Source organism: Felis catus, chromosome A2 (genome assembly GCF_018350175.1).
Source record: "Felis catus isolate Fca126 chromosome A2, F.catus_Fca126_mat1.0, whole genome shotgun sequence".
NCBI lineage: Eukaryota > Metazoa > Chordata > Mammalia > Carnivora > Felidae > Felis > Felis catus.
In genome coordinates, this window is record NC_058369.1 from 150,234,318 (window position 1) to 150,249,911 (window position 15,594).

At 40.8% G+C, this 15,594-nt stretch overlaps 2 protein-coding genes across 3 annotated transcripts in view; one reads left to right on the forward strand and one right to left on the reverse strand.

Moving 5' to 3' along the window:
• Nucleotides 1-15,594, reverse strand: part of LOC102902631 — a 74,586-nt gene that overhangs the window by 54,203 nt on the left and 4,789 nt on the right. Inside the window, exon 3 of the mRNA XM_045052640.1 lies at nt 14,797-15,325. Within this exon, the coding sequence (XP_044908575.1) occupies nt 14,797-15,325 (529 nt within the window). The remainder of the gene's footprint in view (nt 1-14,796; nt 15,326-15,594) is intronic.
• The window catches only part of BPGM (bisphosphoglycerate mutase), a 31,834-nt gene continuing 28,442 nt past the window's right edge, over nt 12,203-15,594 (forward strand). The window contains exon 1 of one of the 2 annotated variants that reach the window (XM_006929385.5): nt 12,203-12,593. The gene's annotated coding sequence lies outside the window, so the exon portion shown is untranslated. Of the gene's footprint in view, nt 12,594-15,153; nt 15,289-15,594 lie in introns of those variants that run through there. The other variant, XM_003983076.6, reaches the window with a different exon arrangement.

The following is a 15,594-nucleotide window of genomic DNA, read 5'->3' on the forward strand; positions in this document are numbered from 1 at the left end:
TAAGCAATGTACAAGGGTTCTAATTTCTCCATATCCTCCCCAACACTTGTTTTCCATTTAAAAAACTATAGCCATTCTACTGAGCATGAAGTGGGTATCTCATTGCAGTCTTGATGTGAATTTTTCTAATGACTAATGATGTTGGACATCTTTTCGTGTGTTTGTTGGCCATTTGTGTATCTTCTTTGGAAAAATGTCTATTCAAGTGTTTGCCCCACTTTTCAACTGGGTTGTTTGTCTTTTTGTTGTTAAGTTATGCAAGTTCTTTATAACTTCTGGATGCTAGACACATGATTTTTATGATTTACAAATAGCTCCCATTCTGTAGGTTCATTTTTGATAATGTCCTTTGATACACAAAATTTTTAATTTTGAAGTCCAATTTTTGTTGTTGTTGTTGTTGTTTCTTGTGCCCTTGGTGCCCTAAGAAACCATTGCTAAATCCAAGATAATGGAGATTTACCCCTATGTTTTCTTCCAAGGGTATTGTGGTTTCAGGTCTTTGATCCAATTTGAGCTAATTTTTTGTAGACTTCGTTCTTTTGCATGTGGGTATCCTGGAACTTGTTTTTAGAATCATCTTTCTTCTTTTTAAAGTACATTCTTTACAAATTCCTTTACAGAAGGTTTCTTGGTTGTAAATGCAATCTCTATTTATCTGAAAGTGTCTTTTATTGCCTTTGTCCTATAAAAATAGTTTTGCTAAATCCACAAATCTAGGTTGACAGTTATTTTCTCTTCAGAACTTTGAAGATACTATTCCACTCTGTTCTGGTTTCCACTGTTGCCGCTCAGATATTGGTAGCTACTTATCCTCCTTTGTAAATTATCTACCTTTTTTCTCTGCCTGCTTTTAAGATCTTCTATTTGTCTTTGATATTCTTTGGTTTTCCTAACATGTATCTGGGTGTGGCTTTTTTATTTCTCTATTTTGGACTCTTGTTTCCCGTTCTCTCTGGATTCATGTCCTTTTGTCAGTTTTGGGAGAATTTCAGCCTTTATATTTTCAAATATTGCCTCTTCTCTATTTTCTCCTTCTGGAACTCCAATTAGATGTGTTATACATATTCATTATATCCTCCATGTAGCTTAATCTCTCTTCCATATTTACTGCCTTGTCTGTATGTATTATAGTCTGAGTATTTCCTTCAGATTTAACTCTCTTCAGCTGCATATATTCTGCTGTGTAATTCATCCACTAAGACATTAATTATAATAATTATATTTTATTTATAAATGTCCTAAGTGGTTTTTTTTCAAACATGCCTGTTATTTTCATTAGATTTATATTTTGACACTTTTTCAGTTTTTATTCCATCTTTAATTTCTGGAAACATTTGATCCACAATTATTTTATCCTCTCTATCCGATCATTTCAATATCTTATTATATTTGATTTCTATGTTATGTTTTATTGTATTTAATTTTAACAAATCAGAAGTATTCACTGGGGATTTCTGTTTGTTTCTTCATGGATCGGTGGGGGTTGGGGGGAGAGGGAGGAGATTGACCTGGGACCACTCTAGCCTCCTTCAAAGACTCTTGGTTAAGGGAAGAGTTTCGCTCTCCACTTTGCAGAAAGCCCAAAGCTTTAAAGTTTCTATAGTTAAATAATATCTTAAATTTACAGACAAATAGCTTAGACTACAGTTTCAAGCAATTTATCCTAAAGTCACACAACTAGTATAATAAATCGTGGGAGTAAAGTCAAAGTCTCCTGACTCCAAGCCATGCTTATATATTACACCACATTCTACCATTGAATTGACTTGATACTAATTGTTCAAATATGTGGCATTGCATACCAAAAAGAAGGGGGAAAAATGCTCTCTTTGAACTAGTTGTTTTCTTCCCTTTCTTTTTACAGAACTGATGACTTCACTCATAACCTTGTTTACTGAAAGAAGCACATAGTTTTGATGAGTATAAATCCTCTATTGTGTATTTTTTTAACTTTTTAAATTTTTTTTAACTTTTTAAATTTATTTTTGAAACAGAGAGAGAGCATGAATGGGGGAGGGGCAGAGAGAGAGAGAGGGAGACACAGAATCGGAAGCAGGCTCCAGGCTCTGAGCCATCAGCCCAGAGCCCAACGTGGGACGAGAACTCATGGACTGCGAGATTGTGACCTGAGCTGAAGTTGGACGCTTAACCGACTGAGCCATCCAGGCGCCCCCTCTATTGTGCATTTTTTTAAAAAAATAATTTGCACCATAAGAACAAAAATCTTTTCTTTCCTCCTTCTTTTTTCCCCCCTTTGGTAATTGTTCAACTCCTAAATTCAGTAGATAAGGATGGATACTGCCCAAAAGTAAACAAGAAACACAGTTCTAGTTAAAGACCAGGAAAAAGCTGATTGGTTCATCAGAATCAAGATCTCTCAGAGATATACATAGAAAATGAGTGATGAATGAGGTTAAGGAAAGGTAGAGCTTGTATGCGTGTGAAATGGGGCAGGTCGAGATTTGAAATTCCCAGAGATATATATGCTTAGCTGTTGCTGACTTTGGCGTGGGTTGTAAAGGGGTAAAGGCTCGATACACATTAATTTTGTCTACTTTTCTATCTCCCTTCAGGGTGAGGCCTAGTAGAACTGGATTGGAGTTTCTTTAGTGATTTAACAGAAGGTTACTAGATGGTTGAGCCTGGCTTGTAGCACTTATAGACTCCCATTTGGTAATCAGGTGCTGCGGCTGTTTTCCATAATGCCGGGAATCCAGGATAACATTTCCAGTCCAAATTTCCTTCCTCAATAGCAGAGGTGGACTATGGAGGCAGAGTGGGGAGGCAGAGTGTACAGGATAGATGTAGCTAGGCTGGGTGGGTCAGGGGACAGTGGAGGACAGGTGTATGTAAACATACAGGTGAGGAGGGATGGAGACGGAAGTCACATACAGTGACAACCTTGCACACCCAAGAATAGCACAAGTCTCTGCCTCACAGCTGGGATTAGTACCAGATTGGCTAGGAAGACACTACACATGTTTCACTGCTTAAATAGACTTCTCTGGTGTGTGTCACTTGTTTAAGATCTGATAGCTCTTTTTTTGCCTACTGGTGGGTAGAGCAGGAAATGATAAAATAGGGGGTAGATACACATAGAGTGGATACGAGAGACTGGTCAGTAGGTTATGCAGTCAGAGAGAAATGATGGCCACTTGAATAACAAAAGGATTATTCGCACAGTCAAAAAAGATATTTGAACTGTATAAGAGAACACTACATAAAATTTTGCCCCAAACTGGAAAATCTAGATGTAATAGATGATTATATAGAAAATACAAATGACCACAAGCAACTAAAGAAGAGAGAGAAAAACTTAGGTAGACCAAGTAGCACCAGGGGTGGGAGGTGGGGTTGAAGGTGTAAAAAGCAGGTAAAATGTCTACCCTCTAAAAAGTCCCCAAGCTGGGATGATTTACAGAGAGCACTCTACCAAACATTCAGAGTCCAGGTATTATCTGTGACAGTCACATTATTCCAAAGTATCAGAAAAGAAGGAATTTTCCCAACTCATCTTATAAGGATAGAATAACCCAGGACAAAAATCCTTCCCAAGAATCATTCAAAACTGTAGACTAGTCTCTCAAAAAAAAATATGAATAAAATATATAACAATTGATTCTAATGGCATATTTATAAAATAGAAAAAATAGAAAAAATAGAAAAAAACGCTGTGCCAAAATAGGTCTTATTTGTAGAAATTCAAAGACAGCTAAATACTAGAATATCTATAAAGTGATCCATTAATGAATTTTATTAATAGAACACATGACTTAAAAAGCAAAAGATCAAGAGCCAGTAGCTACAGAAGAAGGCAGAGGCCGAAAAATCAGCCTATTTGAAGTGCAGTCAAAATGCAGCAAAGATGATTATTCTAAGCAAAGAAGAGGGACAAAGAGAAAATTTAAGCATAGGGGCTGAGTCTCTAATCTAGATATGGTTGGTGATGTCTCCTGTTGTTTATTTCCCCTTTGGGGCCATTCTACTACAGTAGGAAGATCCTTTCTGGCACAAATAATTCAAGCCATTTAGTATGTGTGTGTGTGTGTGTGTGTGTGTGTGTGTGTGTGTGTGTGTGTGTGTGTGTGTATATAATATAGTATAATAGTATATGTTATATATATTAAATATATATTTATATATATATTTAATACATATATATATTGACCTAAGTGTGCCAATATCTTGACTTAAGTGTGAAGTTGGCTGGTGACGAGGAGCTCTATCAGCCTACAGATGATACCTGTGAGCCGTTAAGACCTGTGAGATTTCAGTCCGTCAAAAGACATTTGGGGTAGATGCGGAGTAGGGGCTATGGCTGCAGACAGCCATGAGGAGGACCTCTGCTCCTGTCACTCACTTGGTGACCTGGGTCATTTACTTCAATTCTTTGGGGCCCTATATTCTCATCTGTAAAATGGGGATAATATGACGTGTGTCACGGGGCTGTTGTGAGAATGAAAGGAGATCATGAAGAGGACGAAGCCCAGAGCCTGGCAGATGGCGAGGCACGGGAGCCCTGCCCTGAAAGCGCTCACTATTGTGTTCTTTCAGAAAAGCCCCTTCACACGTGTGATCTCCTCTGAGCACCAGGCAGCACACCGACACTGCCCGTCCCCAGGGACCACCGCTCGTAAGTTGTGCAGCCTGAGACCTCAGATTATACTGCCCTGCTATGAATTTTGGCGGAGCAAACCAACCTTCTTGAAAGGCATATGCACAGTATCTGCTTTCCTCCTCATGTTGGTTGAGCAAGGAGTCCGCAGGACACAAACCCAGAGCCCTTGAATATGAACTTGCACGTGAAGTATACTAAACTTCTGGCATTAGGAAGCAAGATCATTTGAGGTATGAATTTTCTTTTTCTTTCATATTTTAGAACACTTCATTACTTTTTCCAAGTACTACTCTACAGTTACAAACATTTCATTTTATCCTCACAATAACACGGGAAAGTTTGCAGGACAAAGTACATTTTTCCCGTTTAACTGGTATGGAAACTGAGGCTCGGAGAAGTGTGGTGATTCATCCAAAGCCAGACAGACAGTTGGTGTCAGAATTTGAACTACCACCAACTAGATCTTAAGACACCATTACGGGAATGCTTTTTTGTTTTTCTTTCCTTTCCTTCATCTTTCCCTGTCTCTTTCCATCCCTTCTTTGCTTCCTCTCTTCTTTTTTCTTCTTTCCCTAACTCCAATTTCCCCTCACTACATTATACAATACACACACACACACACACACACACACACACACACACACACAAACGGTTGCCTATAGTCCATTTACCCACCTTTCTGTTTAAGAAATATACTGCCATTATCTCTTAAGCTTACTGCATCCCACCCCCTACCTGTAATCCACTATCCTGGATTTTGTAGTTATCATTCCCTTTTCTTTCTAGTTTTACCATCTTATCATTTATGCATCCCTACAAATATCCACATTGTTTTATTTTGCATGTTGATGGACTTCAAGTGAAGGGAATCATACTTCACGTTCATTTTTGTGCAATATTATGTGTCTGAGATTTATTCCTGCTGACGTGTGTAGTTGTAGCTCATTTCCACCGCTTTAGAGTATTCCATTTTATGAATATACCACATTTTACTCATCTTTTCTCCTACTGATGGGCATTTGGGTCATTTCAGTTTTGTGCTTTTCTGAACAAAGCTGCGCTAACTCCTGTCGCACATAGGCAAGAGTTTTTCCACTGGAATTACTGGTGCATGGAATGTACCTACCTACAACTTTACTAGCTAATGCTAAATTGTTTTCCACACTGATGGTACCAATTCTCATAAGCATATGAATTCTAATTAGTCCAAAGTCTCATCAACTTGAAATTGTCAGAAATTTTAGCCAATTTCACATCTTTCACTCAGATCTTGGTTTCCAAACACGCCTCTAACACAACTGTTATACTCTGTTTCTTCCTTGGGAAACAGTTGATTCCAGGGCCAGGGCACATCATACTTAAGATGAACCTGGAATATGTTGCAGTGCCAGAAAGTAAGAACACGGTCCAAAATAAAACAGAACTAGGGACCAACCTGAATTAGCTCTTAAGTGCCAAAGCTGGAAAAATTTGAGCAGCAAAATAAATAATCACAGTGTTCGATTCTAATCCATAAATATAATAGATACCCATGAGTCCATACAGATAAAAATAATTAATTAGGGGCGCCTGGGTGGCTCAGTCAGGTAAGTGTCCGACTTCGGCTCAGGTCATTATCTCGCAGTTCGTGAGCTCGAGCCCCGCGTCGGGCTCTGTGCTGACAGCTCAGAGCCTGGAGCCTGCTTCACATACTATGTCTCCCTCTCTGTCTGCCCCTCCCCCACTCAAGCTCTGTCTCTCTCTGTCTCTCAAAAATAAACATTAAAAACTTTTAAAAAATTAATAAGTAAGTGGGGGAGATGCGACAGCTTTTCCTTTGGTAGAATTTGAACAAATAAATGTAAAAGGAAAGAGGAAAATATAAAATTATCAGGAAATACCACAATAATAATGGCTGCAGAAAAACTCCATCACCAGATGGTAAAATTAGTGGGTCAAGTTTGTGGAGAAATAAAGTTTGCATCATTTCAAAATATCTGCCCCAAGATATTTATTAATCACAAAGCGGAATTCAGTAGTTTGAAGTGGAAAAACCTGGCAGAAGCCACCTTAACCAAGTGATGAAGGTTTATACCACCAATGATGAGACACATCAGTATCATGAACTCTGTGATATGATGCAGGAAGGAGAACACGGTATTTTGTGGTATTCTCACCTAATGTGCATAACCTCAGTTTAATCATGAGAAAATATCAGGTGAACTCAAACTGACAGACATCTGACAAAATAATCTGTACTCTTCGAAAATACCAAGGTCGTGAAAGACAAGAAAGGCTGAGGAATGATTACACACTGCAAGGGACTCAGCATAGCCGTCAACTTCTTTGCACCCCCAGAGCCTCCCCCCTCCCTACATACTTAATACTTCCATCAAAACACCTCAATAATTACACTTGCACTTATATTTGTTGGGCCGTAATGAACAATTCATGAGTTGGTCTCTTTCCTTTTAGACCATACTCCTTAGGGACAAGGAAAATGTTTCACTTATATTTATATCTCTTGCTCCCAGCACGGTTCAAGGTAGGCACTAAATGTACTGTTAACTCACTTCGTTCAAAACCTAACACAATTTCTTAAACATGAGGAGACATTCAATGAATGATTGGTTACTTTTGGGTTTGATTTGCTGGTTGAGACCAGATCCCATGCATTTCTGAAGATGTTACCGGGTTGTTGTTTTTTTTTTTTTTTTTTTTTTTCATTTTTTCTTTTCCTTTTTTGTTCTTCTTTCTTCTCCATTGTTAGAGAAGGTGGAGACTCCATAAAGCATAAGAAAATATGGGAGCTTAAGCAAAGAGGAATACATATTACATATTTATATATTATATACCTGAAAATATAAGGAGTTATATACATATTTGCTGAATTTACCCTTTTCTGGAGGTAAAAAATGTAACTTTTTCCACATTTTGTTAAAAGTTGGTCTGTTGTTAATATTTTGCCTAATATGATTTGATTTGGAGCTGAGAACATAGGGTTTTTTTTTTTTTTCCTATTGGTCTTAAAAATACTTTTCAACACCAGGGAAGTGTTAGCAAGATACAGATGCCTGGCCTTTACCTACTTGCTTAAAGTTCCAAAGGGGAAGAAATGTAGGTCATGTGGCATTGCAGGTTCTCTGCTTCAGCTGTCACGGAGTAATCATGGATCACAACAATCTGAGTTTCAACACGTCATTCAGCACGTCAAGAATCATCAGCATTGGTGCCTTTGCCATTACTCACCTTATACACCATACCTAGTTTACAGAGCAACCTTTTTTTTTTTGCTAACTTTTCCATTCTGTGCTTACCACTCAGGTGATCTACCTAGTTCTCTTATCTGACATCCCCCCTGAGAGATAATGTCAGAGACTAGGATACTCAACTGGCATAAAAAGACCAATGCTCAGTTGTTGGTACTGGCTGATGGTCGCAAGACTGGTAACAAATTGCTTATTCTCATTACTCTGTACTTGAAAACTCACGATAAACGAAGCCAACCAAGCAATCTTCTACATGTATGTAGTGAAGATTCAAATGGGGAACATAAAGAGCTTAGTCTCACTCATGTTGGAGTCACAGACATGTAAGTAAAGTAGCTTACAAAACAGAACTTAGAAGGAGCTACAGAAATGACAGCCCTGAAAGCCACCAGAGAACATTCTGTTAAAAAATTCTGGGACCTCAGGTAGCTTCAAAAATGTTTATTACGCAAGGAAAAGATACTTTACATAATAAGGCTTGGTTTAGAAGCGTATGATAATTTCATCTGTAAATAGATTGTCTTTTGTTTGCTGTTGTGATTTTTTAATACTATTTTAGATTTCTTTAGTGTTTTCCTCTCTGTATTTTTTAAACCCCTAGGCTTCATTTTCTTCTCAACACGCTAGCATCTGTGTCCTGGCACTTGTTTTCACTAAGTAATCACATGTCTTACCCTACGTAGTGCAGCCCCTGAAACCTTATCTGCTAGGACCAGCCTTCTCCTGCCCTAAGAGGGCCTCCCAGTTGCCTACTGTATCAGTTTTTCTCTAGAAGAAAAGAGAATATCAACAAGGTTGATTTTATTCTATACATAAGAAATAATATTGGGCCCTTAATCTACCGTGGAGACTTTTTAAAGCTAAAATTTATTGACCTCCTTCCATATGTTAACTTATTTAAATAATACAACTTTATAAGGTAGGTACCTTTAAATAAGGCAAGGATGCTAAACAGGTTGTCCAAGTTAGCCCAGGACAGAATCAGGCAGACTGCTTCCAGAGCCCACACTCTTACACTTCTTTTGAACCTCCAAGTCATATTTTCTTCCTGTTGGATAATTATTAGTCCCCAGTAATATACCTGCATTAGAGATTCAGCCTGGGAATTAGGAAATTTGAAATATTGTTCTATACTTTAACTGGGGAGGAAACAGCATTCTAGGGAGGGAAAATGCATGCACAAAGTCTTAGTGGCTATGGAGAGGAAGAAGGAAGGCCAATATTAGGAATAATGGGAAACCATCGCAGTGTTTGAAGCTAGAGGGGCTGGGAGATTAGTTGTGATATGACTCCAAAGATACTCTACCAATATCACCTTGGCTGCCTAAAAGAGAGCAACAGTGGATTCAGGAAAATTTGGTTAGGAGCCTACTGAGAAAATCCAGGCAGGAGGTGATGGTGGCTTGGGTTAGGGTATTGGTAGTGTGTGTGTGTGTGTGTGTGTGTGTGTGTGTGTGTGTGTGGTGGAAGGATGGGAAAAGGGTATTTTAAAACATGTACCCTTGATTAAAACGGATTTTGATTAGATCATATAAAGAAACTTTAGCAACACATTCTAGAAACTACACCTCCAGATAACATGTTACTGGCTTCAAAGTATCATATTGGGATGTTAAACACCTATTTCAAAATGCTTCATAGCTCTAAATAATTCTGGAAAACCTTTTTTAGAATTTCCTTCAGAAACCATTTATGAGCCAAACCAGAAAAATAGGCTCATTGCTATATACGTGCTTCATATTTTATATATGTACTTTAAGTCACATTTCATATTATACATATACATATACACACACACATATGCACAAGTATACTTCATAAATCCCAAAAGCTAAGGGAACTATGTGTAATGTTGTTAAATTGCTGCAGGATTTATAAGAACTTCCTTTTATGACTCTGACCTTCCAATGTATACAGTAAGGACACTTCTATAAGAAAATAAGCAACACAGGGGGAAAAAAGCTACATCATCGGATTGTTCATCAAAAACTGAAGATATGTTCTTTTGGCAAAGAGTGAGCCAACTCAGGAAACCCATAGACAGAAGGAATTCTTGGAAAGTCAGGAGGTGTTTTTTTTTGTTTGTTTTTTTACGGAATAGATATAAATATATATCCTAGAAGATTGACAACAAATTTCTCACAGGAAAAAAAAAATGAAGTTCCACCCATCAGCTTTTAGGAGCAGTGGACAGCATGGTGGGAAGAGTCAAAATTTTAGAACCACGCCTAGGAGTCAAGCTCTGGTTCTCTTAACTAGCTACACAGGTTTAGACAAATTCTCGGAGCCTTACTTTCCTCACCTCGAAAATGGAGACACAAATGCCAGGAGTTTTGTAAGGTTCTATTAACGGACCCCTGTCCATTCCCTCCCCCAATTTTCTGTCACCTAAACTCCCTTTTCCTCAGGAAACTCCGAGGCAAGCAGGGCTTAAAGGCCAACCCCTCTGGGAGCTTTCGGCTTAAATGGCTTCTGCTCTCTCAGCCCTGCAATACCAGGGCACAGAGAAAAGAATTCTTGGCCACCTTACCAGCCCTGTCAAAAAAGAACTGGGACCAGCAGACAGTCCCTTTGGTTCAACAGACATTTCCAGAGCACCCTGTCACTGGGGGAAATAAGCAGTCCATTTAAATCCCTGAATCTTTTCAAGACACTGAAACACCCACAATGTCTGGAAGTAGCAGACTGGTTGAATTATGAGACATAATTTTTGAAGGCACATTCACATGATAGAATTATGTGCTGAAAAAGAATTTTAAATGACGGGGAGATGTTCATAATAAATTAAGTAAATGTTGCTGTAAAATAGTATATACATTAAGGACTCCAGGGTTTTTTTTTTTTAAATAATTGATTTATAGGGAAAACCAGAAGGAAATAAAAATTGTCAATGATAAATTCTGAGTGGTTGGATTATGGGTATTTTAATTTTTTTTAATGTTTATTTTTGGGAGGGAGAGAGACAGAGCGCAAGCAGGGGAGGGGCAGAGAAGAGAGGGAGACACAGAATCTGAAACAGGCTCCAGGCTCTAAGCTGTCAACACAAAGCCCACATGGGGCTCAAACTCATGAACCGTGAGATCATGACCTGAGCCAAAGTCGGATGCTTAACCGACAGGCGCCCCAGATTACGGGTATTTTAATTTTTTTCTTTTCTAAACCTTATACAATAAATTTAATAGTTTTCAATATAGTGTTTCAATATGTAAATATGATACAGCATTTAGGAAACAACTCCACTGGGCAGAAACTGTGACTACCTTGTTCATCACCATAGAAAAATAAGCATTTTTTTTTAAATTTTTTTTAACGTTTGTTTATTTTTGGGACAGAGACAGAACATGAGTGGGGGGAGGGTCAGAGAGAGAGGGAGACACAGAATCTGAAACAGGCTCCAGGCTCTGAGCCGTCAGCACAGAGCCCGACGCGGGGCTCGAACTCACGGACCGCGAGATCGTGACCTGAGCTGAAGTCGGACGCTTAACCGACTGAGCCACCCAGGTGCCCCGGAAAATAAGCATTTTAAAGAAATGTGCCCTTTTCCTCAATAGAGAGGTAAAAAATTTGGATGGGGCAAATTTTTTGGATGAGGCCCCTCCCTCCCTTGTCCTTGAGTTTTGGGTGTCCCTACATAGCCCAGAACGGAGAGTGGAAAATTAAAAAAAAAAAAAAAAATCATCCTGGCTCTTTTCCTGTCCATAGATGCTCAGTGTTGAGACTTAGGATGGGGAAATTTCACATAGTTCAGACCTCCCAATACAGGGGCTCCTGGCCTTGTCCATGGGTCTGCACCCTCTCCACATTCACTTCCTGACAGTTGCTTCTCCGGGTGGCCGTGAGATACTGAGAGACTCCCGTCCTATATCCTCTGCAGGAGGTCAGGTCTCTGCTTGGGAGCAGGAAAGGGAAGGAAGGCACAAGGCCCCAATTTTCTTGAATTCTTAAAATACGAGTACTGCTAAGTAGTTAGAACACTTGACGTTTATCATTAGCATAATTGTTAAGAATAACTGCCACTTACTGAATGCTTTCCAGGTGCCAGGTACACACTGTGTTCTTTCATTGAATTTTCACATTAGCCACATAGGTTTTATTCCTATTTCACAGATAAAGACACAGGCTGAGGTCAAGCAGCATGCCTAAGTTCCCAGTTCTATAAAATGGCTGACGTAAGGTGCTTCACAGATTGTGAAACTGTTTCAAAACAGCCTCTGTTATTTTCCACGCTACTCTGTGAGAAGCAGATTCTACGTTTTCACTTGTGAATGAAGGAGCAGATGGCTTTAATGTCCTCTCTGTGGGTCTACGTGCCTGATCCATGAGAGCATTCCCAGCGTTTGGTTTCAGTTAGAGGAGTCCTATACTTAGCAGGGCGATGGTGGGAGCCAAACCTGACCCGACTATACTAGATTGTGCGTGACAGATTTTAATCTGACTCTGAAGAAGGTAGGGTGTGGTGGGAGACTAGATACCAGCAGCAAACAACCAGATCAGGATGTGACCTGACACTGTGAAGACAAGGAGACAGTCCTGTACATTGGATATAGGGTCAATTAATTCTGGACTTTGCTGGTGAGAAGCGGGGGGGAGGAGGGAGCCAATGGCTCTGCAGGGAAGAAAAAGGCAGAACAGCCTAAGTCAATGGATGATGTTTTGATGCTCGGTGGACCAGCTCGACCCTACCTCAAAGGCTATATAAACAGCTGTGAAATTCTTTTGGCCAGGTATGTATGCTATCATAAAAGTATTTTATTCAGGTTCTGAATAAGACAATCTGCTACTAACCCTTAAAGTACCACGTGTTAACATCGACTTTTCAATATACACATGTAACAGAGAGAAAAACAGAGACAACACAGCTATGATAATTTACGGCATTTTCTTTTTTTTTTTAACTTTTTAAAATGTTTTATTTATTTTTGAGAGAGAGAGAGAATGCATGTGCACGAGTAGGGGAGGGGGCAGAGAGAGGGGGAGACACAGAATCTGAAGAGGCTCCAGCCTCTGAGCTGTCAGCACAGAGCCCGATGCGGGGCTTGAACCCACGAACTCTGAGATCATGACCTGAGTCAAAGTCGGATGCTCAGGCGACTCAGCCACCCAGGCGCCCCAATTTACTGCATTTTCATTTGTTTGGATGAAAGTGGGACTACACCAAAGTTGCTGGAAACAAAGCAGTGAACTGTGACACTATTTCCATAGCTAAACTGCTTGCCTGTATCAGAATTAAATTTCCCCTGATTGGCCTTAATGGAAGTTAATTTTAACATCAGTAACCTTGATTAAAAAAAAAAAAAACTATTGGGGCCCCCGGGTGGCTCAGTCGGTCAAGTGTCCGACTTCAGCTCAGGTCATGATCTTGCAGTCTGTGAATTTGAGCCCCGCGTTGCACTCTGTGCTGACAGCTCAGAGCCTGGAACCTGCTTCAGATTCTGTGCGTCCCTCTCTCTCTGCCCCTCCCCCACTCACGCCTCTGTCTCTCTCTCTCTTTATCTCAAAAGTAAATAAACATTAAAATAATAATAAAAAAAACCTATTGTTTATTTTTGGGGAAAGCAGTGGAAGAGGAAACATTTTCTCGGATTATGAATCGGCAACCTTGGGTCCTTGCCACGGTTCTGTCCCCAACTGCTGTAATAATTGTGAACGTTAAACCTTTTAAAGTTCCGATTTCTCACCCGTACAAAGAGATTCTAAAATGCAAGTGATGTTTTGGATTGTTCATGTCCTAGGTGCCCAGCTAGCCCTCCATGGGTATCCACAACAGTGAAACCAAATCCAATGAGCAGGGGCCCTAAGTCCTAAGTAAGGATCCCTAAATGTCAAATGCTGTAAGAGTCTGACACGTGAATGGTCGTCTTTAGACTCCAGAGTAGGGATGGGGGGCACAGAGTAGAGAGCTTCGATGCTACCCTGTAGTAGAAAAGCTTTTTCCTCACTTTGCCCCCATCTGGCATGGAGAAGAGGAAAAACAAGTGAGTACGAGTATAGGATTTAGAAGCTGCATTCCTGGGTGTGAAGACTGGACGCTGCCTCCTCCAGTTGCTCTGACCTGACTCTGGTCAATCTCGTGCAAGGTGAATTCTAACTATCGCTAGGTGGGACCTATCACCTGCTGGGACCCGTCAGGCCTTGGAGGTGTGCTCTCCCAGAAGTAAAGCTCTTGTCTTTGAGATTCCAGGAGGAACTGTTACATTCAAAGACAGGGAAATGCTATGCCGAGCTAACTACAAACACCTGGGTGGGAAGGAGTTCAGTACATAGTGTGTCACAGAGTTTAAAATGTGGAAGGATGATCTTTTCAAAATGATGTTTAATTTAGGCTTACGTTTATGCCTGGTGGTCACAAACCTACTGAACTTGTCACGAGGATGAAATAGGAAAAAGCCAAAAGAGGGCACTAAACAGTAGGTAGGGCAGCTTCTAGAAATCAAGAAGGACAATTTCCCAGGTGGTCAGGCAAACCTATCATTCCTTATCTTTCTCGTCCACCCAAAAGTTCTGACACTCGCCTCAAAGAAGTGTGGTAGTTCAAAGCTACTCAGATGCTTACAGGGCCTCGTGCCGAGCTTTGGGTATTTTCATGGGGTTTTCCTGTTCAGTCACTGTGGCCTCCCAATTTATAATTCTCCTCCTCTTTCCATTCCATCCTTCCTTCAACTGTTCTAGCTTTTTTCACGCATCCCTCTTATCACTTTTCTTCCCCAACCAAAATAGTGTCGGGGAATTGCCCAAAGGGAGTCCCTATGAACGTACTAAGAGAAAGGGGCATGAGTTACTGCTCATATATCGGGCACTTTAAAGGCTTTTGCTTTAATCACGAGGTAAGTCTGACAACCACTGAGGAAAGCAGGAGCTTTTCGCCTTCGAGGACTCCCACCTTCATCCCCAGGATGAAAATTTCCCATGAGCAAAAGAAGGTATCACCTCATCACTTCCAGGATTCCGCGGACACTTCTCTACGTTGGCAGATAGTTCATTTGTGACCCGAATTGCTTTCCAGCAGCACCTCAAGGGTTTAAACGCTACCCAAGCCCAAAGGTTTTCTATCGCCGCGGCGATGCTCCCGGCTTTGTTTTTTTCTACTTCCCCAAGCCCAGGCCCGCCCCCCGGCGTCAAAGTCAGGTCTTTACTGGTCTGCGAGTATGCTCGTCTCCTCAGAGAGCCAATCAAAGCCTCGCCTTCTACCCCAGGGCTTTGGGAAGCGGAAAAGACCCGGACCTGATCCCGGGAGTGGGGCGAGGCCTCAAATGAGTGACAGCTCGACCCTCCAATAGGCAGAGCGCTAGGACCTGCCCCTTCTGGCTCCAGAGCTAGAAAAGAGCGTCGATGCCGGCGGCAGTGATGAGTTGTAGGAGGAGCTGGCTGCTTGGCGGTTCTGAGGAGCGGTGGCTGCTGCTGCTGGTGGCCTCTTTGCAGGTGAGTGGTTTTGTTTTCGAATTTTGCTGTTGCGAACCTCAACGTTTTTCAGTGATGTGGTGTTTTAATTTGAGCGCAGGAAGGCCATTTCTTTACTCCCCGGATTCCGTCTTTGGAGAGAATCTGGAGCTCGCTCGTCCGCCCCTTGAGCTCCCACCCTCACTTACTCCCCAAGGTCCCTCTCAGCTGTTCCTTTCGCAGAATGTGCCCCTCTGGGAGTCAGATCTGTCAGCTGAAAGGAGGACTCCGCGTTGGTAGTGGTGTCTTGACGGCAAGAATAAATAGGAGTTGGAGGGAGTGATGAAC